The sequence below is a fragment of the Rhinoraja longicauda genome, chromosome 36 (assembly GCF_053455715.1).
Source record: "Rhinoraja longicauda isolate Sanriku21f chromosome 36, sRhiLon1.1, whole genome shotgun sequence".
In the NCBI taxonomy this organism is placed as follows: domain Eukaryota; kingdom Metazoa; phylum Chordata; class Chondrichthyes; order Rajiformes; family Arhynchobatidae; genus Rhinoraja; species Rhinoraja longicauda.
This window is the reverse complement of record NC_135988.1, coordinates 18957456-18969930: the sequence shown is the minus strand read 5'-3', so window position 1 is coordinate 18969930 and position 12475 is coordinate 18957456. Positions and strand designations below refer to the sequence as shown.

The following is a 12475-nucleotide window of genomic DNA, read 5'->3' as shown; positions in this document are numbered from 1 at the left end:
GGATCACCGCCAGTTTTAGATATTTGAAGACACAGATAAAGAATAGCCGCACAGGGTTCATGTCAGAGCCTGCCCAATGTAGGTGAAGCAGGCATTGTAGTGGGGGTCAGTGTTGGAGAATGAAATATTAGACATGGGAAATGACCTTCTTCCCCAATAGCCTCACTTAGTTGTAGGAAATATTATCAGACAATTCAGCCATAGGATGCATTATGGCTGATCACGAGCTTGATCACCTCCAAAATGAACACACATCTTAGCACATCAGCACAGTTGTTAGAGCTGCTGCCTCACAGCCCCAGAAACCCTGGGTTCAATCTTCCAGCGCTGTCTGTGTGGATTTTGCACATTCTCCTCGTGACCCTCTGTGTACGTTGGGTTTACTCCCGAAGATGTATTACAAGATGGAAATGAGTCCCAAAGATGTATAACAGGGGAGAATAACAAAGGGCCTGTTTCCAAGATCAAGTTATTTTGCAAGGTCAATCTCAAACAATAACTCAGTTTCTTTCTTTGCAGCTACTACCTGACTTGACGAATATTTCCAGCATTTCCCATTATTTCCGATTTTCAACATTTGCAATATTTTGCTTTTTCAAGAACAGGAACTCTTCTTGGTGAATGGCTTGAAGCACCATGCACAGCAAGAGAAGCCAATGCAAAAGAAAAAGCCAGCAGTCCTTTGTTGCCAGTGCCAGCACTAAAGCCCTCGCGTAAATGATAGGGGTAGCTTTCCTTTCATTACATAGGGAGCAGGTGTGAAGTTTATGTAACTGCAAACCACAGGAATGGAACACAAAAGGAATGTAATGGAATAATATTTTGGGAAGTGTACCGTTGTAAACATGCCCCACACCTGATCTCACGGAATGCCTTGGCCATATGCCAGACTGCAGGATGGTTTGAAATATAAAATTAGTACTTTACATCACTCTGTGAGAGTTCCCATATTCAGCAAATTAACTATTTTAGAAAGAAAATTGAATATTCTTCAGTAATAATCCAAATATAATTGCAACATTACCCCAAATCTATGGAATAATATTAGGTATTTCTATCATCAGTGTCTAATAAGCTTTACTCTCAGATTGAAGCATTAAGAGCTCCATTGGAGAATTTACATGTCAGGTTGGCATAGCCATGGAACTGATCGTCTTCCCTACTCTACACCACATTGGGTATCTCAGCCCACATTGACACACTCCAGACTCCAGAATGACAGCGGTCGGTACAACTCTGGTGAAGGAGCGTGTGTGTGGCCCAGACATTGAACTGATGGCTATGGGTCTCCACTTATGCTGTGTGCCCTGGGTATTCTCACACGCCACTGTGGTGGCCATTTATGTTTAATCTTTGTGTAGTTTTGTATCTTGTTGCTTTTTTTGATATCTGTATGGTAAATCAAATTTCACTGTACCCCGGTACATGTGACAATAAAGGACCATTGAACCATTGAGTTTGTCCTCGAGTGGGCCTGAAAGCACTACAGAATCATTAACTCTACCACAGAATTTACAGTCAACAGGTTAAGACTACCACATCGGATATTAGACACTTTACACATTGCAATACATAATTTCATATCCCTCACATCTACTCACTATCCCGCGGTCTAGGCTTAAGCTCAGGGGTGACCGCGCTTTTGCGGTTGCAGCTCCTAGACTGTGGAACAGCATCCCTCTCCCCATCAGAACTGCCCCCTCCATCGACTCCTTTAAGTCCAGGCTCAAAACCTATTTCTACTCCCTAGCGTTTGAGGCTCATTGAGGAGGCGCTGTGAACTGTTTGCGTGCTACTGTATGTTTCATTTTGTTTCCATTGGAACCTAATCAGACGTACAGCACTTTGGTCAACGTGGGTTGTTTTTAAATGTGCTATACAAATAAAATTGACTTGACTTGACTTGACTCATCTAATTTTTCCGTCTTCCCAATACGTCACTACAAAGGACTACTTAACGTGACAGCCTTTGGCTGGAGTACTTAAGAGTAACTTGATTAAATGCAGAATATTACAGGTACTGCCCTTCAAGCAACGTTAGCTCTCAGGTATTTAATCCGAATAACCATGGTTGGTATGGTGGTACAAGGAGACCAAATCAAGTTAGAATGGCAGGTTCCTTTTCCCAAAGGTCATTAATAACTGTTTCAATAGGTAATCAGTTAATATTTTTTTTCAGAATAGTCCTTTGCTTGGCTATTCAAGCACAAAGGGCAAGGGAGATGAATTTCTCACCTAAAATCTAAATGCACACTGGTATCGAATTTACAGAAATCTGGAAACATCATGGATACTGTTATTGAGTCTAGATTAAAAAAAAATACATTTATTTAAATACCCCAGATGCAATGGTGGAATTCTACCTCCGATCTCGGATCCAGGACTCTGCCCATTAGCCTTGTAACTTAGCCACAATATTTAATTAATCTCACAATCTTGGGGCTGAACTGAATTGTATCAGTTAACGCAGCAACAGTGGATGATGGAACGCTGAATCCTGCGGTCCACCTGTGTAACGCTACACTTGCTGGTACCTTCAGTCACAAGGTCATCATAACTCTCAAAATTACCCTCCTGTTTTACAGCAAATGGTCCTTGTGGCTTAGACAGTCATTGAAAAGGATTTGTTGATATTCCTGGAAGATGGGGAAAATAGAACAGGATCTTACTTGGAAATTTCCGACCATCACGAGACCAATTGCATTGATGCAACCAGCAATCAGAGCTCCAGAGTTGATCCACGTTGGTCGGCACTTTTCCAAAATCTGACCGTAGCGTAGACCACAGATCAAGATCACTAGATGGATGCAAGAAAAAACCAGACACACAACAGTTAGAGCCGTTCCCATAACTGGACAGAATGTAGCGCAGGCCATGCTCCTTTCAGTCAAAGACAGGAATATCAGTGGATATTTTATGGCAGAGATAGATAGATTTTTGATTAGTACGGGTGTCAGAGGTTATGGGGAGAAGGCAGGAGAATGGGGTTAGATCAGCCATGATTGAATGGCAGAGTAGACTTGATGGGCTGAACGGCCTAATTCTACTCCTATCACTTATGACCTTATGATTGGAATTCCCATGACTCAATGGCAAGAGCCTTCCCATTACTAGACAAAGGAAATGGCCAAACTAGCACATATCAGTGATCACCAGCGTTAGTTACAGCAACTCCTATCACTGGGTAGAGGAACTGCCCTAGCTATTACCTATAAGTGGACACAGGCATTAATAAGAACAATTACTTCCATTCATTGAAAGCAACTATTCATGTATGTATAAAGAAACCTAATTTGAGGTATATTTTTGATAAATTGCTGCATTGTTGAAGGTGAAGCACATTAGTTTTAGTTTTCCACAGCGTGGAACCAGGCCTTTCTGCCCACCGAGTCTGCGGTGATCAGCGATCCCCGCACACTAGTTCTATCCCAGGCACTAGGGACAATTTACAGAAGCCAATTAACCTACAAACCTGCACGTCTTTGGAATGTGGGAGGAAACAGAAGCACCTGAAGAAAACCCATGCAGTCACAGGGAAAACATACAAACTCCATTTAGACAGCACCCAGGTCTAAGACAGCAACTCTACCACTGTGCCCCAGATTATATGGGAGATTCTAAGGCAGCAACTCTACCCCTGCGCCCAAAATTATATGGGAGATGGAAGTAGCGAGGTAGAGAGATTTGGGGAGAAAATACCAGAGAGGAGATAAATGTAGCAATAGTTATCAGTGGTGGAACAGATAAATAATATTAGAGGGAGCACGGTGAAGTGGGTTTACAAAGAGACCAGTGTCAGATAAAGAGTGTTAAGGAAGCTACAGAAGGTTATAGATATGGAAGGGAATGTCATGAAGGGATCGAAAGAAGAGGAAGATATTTTCCAATTAGAGGCACTGGATGACTACACTCATGAACACAATTTTCTAGACTTGTGTAACAATATCTCCAGTTCCCTGCCTGATTGTCGAGAACTCCAATACTACTTTCACTTGTGCCCAAGTTTATCAGAAGGCACAAGTATAAATTTGGTATGGTGTAGTGGCTGAAGACTATTAGTGCAGTGAAGTGGAGCCTTGTGCACAGGGAGATGAGAATGGACCATTTTGGGGATAAGATAGGAGGATGTAATTAAGAGTGGGAGGAGATTTAGGTACAGTGATTCCCAGAGCATGGATAGGATTCAACCCAGGCACATGCTTAACCACTGTGGCTCGTTTGGACATTAATTTCTCCTCAATCCCAAATGTTTCGCTGATATGGAGCTGAAGGTTGTAGAGTGTTCTTATTAATTGGCACCAAACGTTTTGCCTAGGACAGAGGCAAAATATTTGACAAGAAACTGTGAAACGACAGGACTTCTGGACAATATTCAAAAGTGGAATGAGACACGAGCAACAGCCTCTATTCTGTTGAGCTGCTTTTGAACAGCCTCTGGAGAAAAATTGATTTTCCACTGAAACAGGCAATCAATATTGATGGAAATAAGTATCCAAATGGTAGCAATAAAGTGTTACCCCAATTGTTTCAGAAACCTACAATACAGCAGTAGCTCCTGGTAATGAATAAGCCAATGACTTACCCATAAAAGCACCCACATTGCCAATTAAACTGAAGAGGCAGCTTTCAGGAGGATATGAACCACATTTACTGTCAAGAAAATATAAAAAAAATAAGCAGTATTTAGTTTGATTTGATGACTGGTGCCAATATTGTCTACCTCTGAAGGCATTGTCTTTCGCTGGGTTAAGTTCCCAAGGAGCTACAGTGTATATTATCCCTCACCGATTACAATTTCTCACGCCAGAATTATCAGAGTGAATCTAGAGTTCATCAAAGTGTCAAACCTAGTTCCATCTTGCTAGGAGACCACACTTGCACACTTTCTAACGGTAGCTGTTCATTATTGTAAAAGCAGGCATAAAGATGGGAGCAAGTTGTTTTCTTGGTCCAGTGGTCGTGGGTGATCTGCACTGTTAAACCCAGTGATGTAAACAGTACATCTTAACTAGTAATTAATCAAAAATAAGGGAAGATAGAAAAAAATGCACATCAGCAACCTCTGATGCACCAGTTAAAGGTGGAGGTCTGCATTAAGTGACCTGCTTGATAGGTGAACAGATGAACAAAGAAGTGTGTGTATGTAAAATGCAGGGCGTAGAGAATAATTGGAATAGAAATGTCAAGATTTTTATAAATGGGAAAGAGCACAGTTTATGAAGCAAAACAGAGTGTACATCCTTTCAGGTACTGTCCGACAACATAATTTAATAGTACACTTCAATGCCTTTGAAATAAAACTTAGCCTTGAAAGATTAGTTATAATAAGAGTAATTGAATATAAAACAGGTAGATCTGCCATCAAAGTCTGCAATTTATGGTAAGTGTCAGGAAAATCCACAAGGGTTTTTTTAATTTTAAATATAAACAGTATGGAATGGTGCCAGAAGCCCAGCAGACTGCAAACATGAATTTTTGATATACAAAAGTCCCAGTAACCTGCAGATCAATTCGCTAAATGTCAGTATATAGAAAATATCGTGAAATCGTTATCCAGTCACAAATGGAAAATATCTATAAACTGAATCATGAATATTAATGCGAGTTCCAAAAGGGCGGTTATGCTTAGCCAATCTTTAAAACAAAAATGGACAATAAAGAATAAGGATAATGCAGTAGACATATTTGCATTTTTAAAACAGCATTCAAGGTCCGAGCAAGGTAAGTCAGAGAACAATAATGTGTGTTATTGAAATCTGATGCAAATGAACATATGAGCATTTTAGTTAGACACAAAATGCTGGAATAATTCAGCGGGACAGGCAGCCTCTCCCCCTCCCATTCCCAATCTGACCTCTCGGTCCTGGGCCTCCTCCATTGTCAGAGTGAGGCCCAGCGCAAATTGGAGGAACAGCACCTCATATTTCGCTTGGGTAGCTTACACCCCAGCGGTATGAACATTGACTTCTCTAACTTCAAGTAGCCCTTGCTTTTCCTCTCTCTCTATCCCTTCCCCAACCCAGTTCTCCCACCAGTCTTACTGTCTCCGACTACATTCTATCTCTGTCCCGCCCACTCCCCTGACATCAGTCTGAAGAAGGGTCTCGACCTGAAACATCACCCATTCCTTCTCGCCAGAGATGTTGCCTCTCCCGCTGAATTACTCCAGCATTTAGAGTCTAACCTTTGATTTAAACCACCATCTGCAGTTCTTTCCTAAGCATTTTAGTTAATGTTTAAAGAAAAAAGTCTTGCCACTACCATCAGTGCAGCTTCTTTTACCAATAATTTATATTTTGTATATTCTCTCCTTGCAATAAAATATGTTAAAATCACACATATTCTCCACAAAGAATGCAATAGTCAATATTATGTAACTGACTATAGCCATGCATGAAAAGAACACTTCTAGATAAAAACTATTGTTTGATAATTTAGGGACTGGTGGAAGGGAAAGTTGGGCAGCAGATCAAAAGTCACCCCATCAGATGAGGTAAATAATTTGCCCAAGCTATGCCAAAATGTAAGAAGATATACAGGAACGATAAAGGTAAAATCAAACATGGAATTGGTAATCAAATTATTGGAAGTCAACCTGAAAATATGTGGCAAAATAATAAAACACACATCGACAAGCTTAGCATTGAATGCAATCATTCACCCCCCCCCCCCCCCTCATGGAATAAAACTGACGAAAGGCTCTGATCAATGTGAAATATTAACCAGTCTTTTCCCTATTCTCAGTTGATGAGCAAGTTATACATCAAAAGTAGTCTTGCTTTATAAACAGCATAGATTCATTCAACTTCATTGAAAGTAATGATCTCTACCTGACGAGTGGAATATCCTGAATAGTGCAGCAACTTTTAGGGTAGCCATGCTTTGAAGTTTCCCCAGAGCAAGACTCATTATACAACCTTGGGAATAAAAGCAGAAGTAGGTTTAAAATGCATAGATTTGAAAGACATTTGCTTTAATTTTCAAGGACTTGGAATTGAACTGAACGCAAGATCAATCAGCAAAGTTCTCAAGGAGATAAGGTCATTTAGGAGGCTAGGTGTAATAAATTCTACTCGCATACTGCCAGGGCACAACCACACATAGTGTAAAACTACACATAAGCAGGCCCAGGGCATGAATTAATTCCAGTCATTTATGCGACCATTTCCCCTTAATTAATACATTGCATAAACATGTATTAGAAACAGAATCAAGGGGGCAACAACACAAAAATGTACTTATTCTTCAATCACGTACAAAAAAATCCAGGCAAAGCATGCTTCAAAAAACACACCTGATTTAGGCTCAATAAACTCCACAAATTCAGAGCTTAAAAAAAGTCAAATAATGAAGGTGGTTTGATTTCTATGCTGATTAGTCGCTGTCCTCAGCAATGTGGTAGAGCCATGACGGACGGAAACAGATCAAAACTCCCCTCCTGATCACTACCCGATAAAGCTTGCTGTAAGATGTGCATCAGCGCCTGGTTGAGGCTGTTATAATCTTTGTTGTGATGCCCCTCCATGAAGCCCACCAACACGCTATCTAGGCTACAACTGGAGTAGAGAAAATTAACTTGAAGAAACGACACTTCAATCACATTTACATAGCCCTATGCTCACACTCAACCGTGCACATATTTCAGTCACACATTGTGGCAGCTGCTGTTACCGAGCTGTAAAGATGTGAAGGTGTTCCTTGGATTATTTGGTGCTGACTTATTCTTTAAACTTGCAACTTCTAGCTGAGAACATAATTAGATGAAAAGATTGATATAAATGTCTGGGTGCTGTCAGTAATAAGTCAGAATACCCAACAAAATGGAAGAATAATGTTCGTAAGAGTTTCAAGGATTTATTCCAAAGTATTTTGCAAACAAAAGATATTTTGTTTTAGATTACTATTATATCAGACCAAGACATTTACACAGTACACCTGATTCGGTTCCATCCCCCATACCATTATCAGCAAGAATTACATTCCTGGCTGGCACTTACCTTCCCTAATCACAAAGCACAGTGGGCAAGGTTAGCTATTTCAGCAAAGACTTGACTGTGAAAGAAAATGAAATTACTGAGAGTAAGCAAATAAATTGTACTGTACCAGTTTTCCACAGGACAAACATGGTGATTCATAACTGCCATGGCATATCTGCAAGAATGAAGTGAGAGGTCAGAAGAATCATGTTTGTAGTTTACTTACAATGGCATTTACATCATCAGATCATCTATGTTAAACCTATCATTATCACTGGACTTTGGGATTTTCTCCACTTGGCACCATATTACCTGGTAACATTAGCTTGCCGGGTTGAGTGGCCCTGCTGGATTTCAGAAGGTTGTATCCTTGTTTTCTATGCTGTTAAGTTTCAGTTTTATCGCATTAAAGGTTTTCTCTCACATCCCAAAGGCAGGCTGGTGTGTCACTCGGCCTTCATAAATTGCCCCTAGCGTGTGGACAAGGTGCACGATATGGGGAGAGTCGACAGGAATGTTGAATTTTTAAAAAAAATTGCATTACTGTAGGAACAGCGCAAACAGGTGCTCGTTGATCAGCACAGATTTGATGGGCTGAAAGGCCTGTTTCTGTGCTGAGTGATTCTATGATTCCAAACTCGAGAAGTAACCAGTGACACCGTAGGATCTTTAAACCCCTGCTACCCAAATTCACTGGGTTGTGGAATTGCAGATATGTGTGGACAAATATGACGTACCACAGGAATATGGAACCGCAGCTTGGAAGATGACCATCCATCCCATCAATTCCTTGCAGGCTCCATGTAAGAGGGCTCCAGCTAGTCTCACTTCCATGCCCTCTCTTTTCAGATACCTATCCATCACCCTTGATGCTAAAATCAAAGCCAACTCTACATTCTGGATCCCCCCAAAGTCCTTCATGTCATGTTTGATTCTCTCGCCAATCACCTTCATTCTATATAACACAATTTCTATTTAATCTTCACACCCCTGCAACAGTCTGTTCGAACTCCTTCCATCGGGCAGACGATACAAGGCCTTCTACGCCCGCACCTCCAGACTCAGGAACAGCTTCATCCCCAGGGCCATAGCTGCTATGAACCGGTCCTGCTGAGCCGGATGGCCACAACGCATAGATCAACTTGCACTTTACCCTGTCTAAAAACTGTTACAATTGTTTCGTTTCGTTGGGTTGCTGTTAATTACTTAAATTATTGCATCGTATGGGAGGCGCATTCCCAATCTCGTTGTACCCCTGGGTACAATGACAATAAAGATATATTGTATTATTGTATTGTATTGTATGGTTTTAAATAAAATAAACCAGCTTCTCCCCATCTCTGAAATCACCCAAGTAAATTTCCTTTGCATGCTTTCCAGAGTGTTTTAATTTTATGATATGGAGCCCAGATCTGGACACAATACTGCAGTTGCAGCCATTCCAGTGACATAGAAAATCATCATTGTTTTGTTATATTGTACTCCATGCCCCCTACTTCTAAAGATCCAGATCTGAATTCAATTTTTAACCAGTTTCTCAAATTGCCATACTGCTTGGAAGAAATTATGGACATATAGCCCCAGATCTTGGTTCTTGCACCATTGTTCAAATCTGATCTATATTACTTCCTTTCATTCTTCCAACAAAAGTTTAATGCAGTACTACAAATTTCTCAGCACTAAATTTAATCTGCTGCCTTTCCACCCATTTGCCAGTCTGTGAAATGTAATCCCATGATAGACACAAAAAGCTGGAGTAACTCTGCGGGTCAGACAGCATCTCTGAAGAGCAATAGGTGACGTTTCGGGTCGAGACCCTTCTTCAGATTGAGGGAGCTTCCCATTGCTGAAGATGCTTCCAATTTCACAGCAGTTTGTTTTAGAGATCCTTGTGCACAGTGCAATTTTGTGCATCATAAACCTGGCTGACCAAAGAAAAATCCCTCCAATATAATTTCTGAAAATCATTTCATGCAACAAAGTATCAATATTGCTGTTAAAGTATAATTTTGATGTTTAGTGATACAGCACGGAAACAGGCCCTTCGGCCCACCGAGTCCGACCAGCGATCACTAACACTATCCTACACAAACTAGGGACAATTTACAATTATACCGAGCCAATCTACAATTATACCGAGCCAATTAACCATGTTAACAGATCACAGCAATGAGAGGGAAACACACCCACACATATGGAATCTCTCAAACCTGGTTCCTGGATTATGGTATTAGGCTGATCAGGGGTACAACTGAATATTATAATCCAGGATTTGGGAGTGGAAAAATATCACAAAAAATATTTTCAGGCATTGCAATGAATACCAGGTTCAGCTGCTTGAATAAGCTGCCAACCAGTTTCATGTTTGAAGATTATCCTCTTGGGAAAGGTACCAAAAGCAGCTTACCTCAATTCTCCAAGGTCATAATTAGCCACATTACTCTCCTTCACTAATTCATTTCTGTTCGCCTGACCCACTAACCCCACCTATGCCCATGTACAGTACTCAGTATCTCTCGACACCATGTAATCATTTCCAGAATGTCCCAAGTTCATCCTTTTGTTTGTTTACATTCTGCACTTTCTAGGAATATTTGTAACTGTGGCAGGTTCCACAAGTGTCAAACACCAAGCTATGTTCTTCCACTATTAACATTTAATTCCATACCAGTTGCTGTACATTAACAAATTCCTTAACTAAATCAAGTTATGGACTAGTGGAATCATCTTTTTAAAAAGTTTAAAAATATATATTTTCTCCAAAATACGGGTGTCAGGGGTTATGGGGGAAAAGGCAGGAGAATGGCGTAAGGAGGGAGAGATAGATCAGCCATGATTGAATGGCAGGGTAGATTTGATGGGCCGAATGGCCTAATTCTGCTCCTATCACTTGTGACATAAATCCTAGCAGTATCTCCATACAATTCACGGCTCTGCCAGGCTGAAGCACAGTGCTTAAAACCTACCCTGCTTGAATTATGTTTGAAAATACACATCTCTTCGTCTTGATGAAGAAAGAATTGGCTCACTTTTTCACACAAAGGGGTGGTGGGTATGGAACAAGCTGCCAGAGGAGGTAGTTGAGGCAGGAACGTGGAAATAGAAAATAGGTGCAGGAGTAGGCCATTCGACATTGGAGTAGACTATCCCAACATTTAAGAAACAGTTAGACATGTACATGGATAGGACAGGTTTGGAGAGATATGGACCAAATGCAGGAAGGTAGAACTAGTGTAGCCTTGTCTCTCCAGTTTTTTGTCTCTACTTGTCTCTCCAGTTTTGGAAACCATCTCAAACTCATCTTTTAAACTATACACCTAACCATTTCTTCTCTTTCAAAACACTAGGGTCAGGAGCCTTATTTAGATTATCTGAATGAGTCTGAGGAAGGGTCCCAACCCGAAATATCATCTGTCCATTCTCTCACATATGCTGCCTGATCCTCTGTTTCCCTGGCACTTTGTGTTTTGCTCAAGTTACCAGCATCTGCAGTTCTTTGCATTCCTGAGACCATAACAGAAAACACAGATAAAACTCAGGCAGTATTTGATTCGAGAGACAGGTAAGGGTCACAAACTAAAACATTGAATGGCGTTCCAATTCCAGAGGCTGCTGAGATTTTCAAACATTTTGTTTTTGTTTCCGATTTACAGCACGTGTAGTTTTTAAAAAAAGTGAATATAGTGAATGCAGTGTGAGGGGGAGGTGGGTGTTTAGATAGGGTTAGGGTTGCATACATAGATACTTAGACACATAGGCCGTTCGGCCCTTCAATGTGATCATGGCTGATCATCCACAATCAGTACCCTGTTCCTGCCTTCTCCCCATACCCCTTGATTCCGCTCGCCCTGAGAGCTCTATCTAACTCTTTTGAAAGCATCCAGGTGAATCGGCCTCTACTGCCTTCTGTGGCAGAGAATCCCACAGATTCACAACTCTCTGTGTGAAAAAGTTCCTTCTCACCTCAGTTGTAAAGGTGGCAAGAAGAAAAGATCTCAGTTCTAAATGACCTTCCCCTTATTCTTAAGAGGCTTTGCATCTACATTCCTTACAGGAGGATTAGAAAGTCTACAAACTTCAAACATGGTTAAGGCAAACTATTTGCGCCTGCACTTTCCCACTGCTGCCAATTCAGTGCCAAAAGGCGGCGTGAGGTGGCCCCAGTTACGAGGCAGCGTGAAGCGGCCACCTGTGCCAGCGGTGGGTGGGTGGGTGGGTGGGTGGCCAGCGCCGGGCGGTGGGGCGGTGAGGCGGGCGGGCGGGCGGGGGGCGCGGGCCGGCGAGAGGCCTGCAGGGAAGCTGCAGCCCCGGGGAAGGCGAGTGGATGGAGATCGATCGGGTTACTCACACGATCCAGATGCCGGCGATGCAGAAGGCGGCCAGGCTGACGGGAAGGATGACCCAGGCAGTCATCGGGAAGCCCAGAGCTCACCGCCTGAGCCCGGGTGGGCCACAGCCTTCTACATACACACGGACCGACTGGGAGCCGGCGGACTCCA

The 12475-nt window shown here is 41.8% G+C and overlaps 1 protein-coding gene across 2 annotated transcripts in view; it reads right to left on the bottom strand.

Moving 5' to 3' along the window:
- LOC144610443 (transmembrane protein 150A-like) overlaps window positions 1-12475 on the bottom strand; it is a 23955-nt gene extending 11480 nt beyond the window's left edge. Inside the window, exons 1-5 of one of the 2 annotated variants that reach the window (XM_078429116.1) lie at window positions 12325-12475; window positions 8104-8151; window positions 6831-6917; window positions 4583-4650; window positions 2670-2797 (exon numbers count right to left, since the gene is read on the bottom strand). In XM_078429116.1, the coding sequence (XP_078285242.1) occupies window positions 2670-2797; window positions 4583-4650; window positions 6831-6917; window positions 8104-8151; window positions 12325-12389 (396 nt within the window). In that variant the 5' untranslated portion in view covers window positions 12390-12475. The remainder of the gene's footprint in view (window positions 1-2669; window positions 2798-4582; window positions 4651-6830; window positions 6918-8103; window positions 8152-12324) is intronic. The other variant, XM_078429117.1, reaches the window with a different exon arrangement.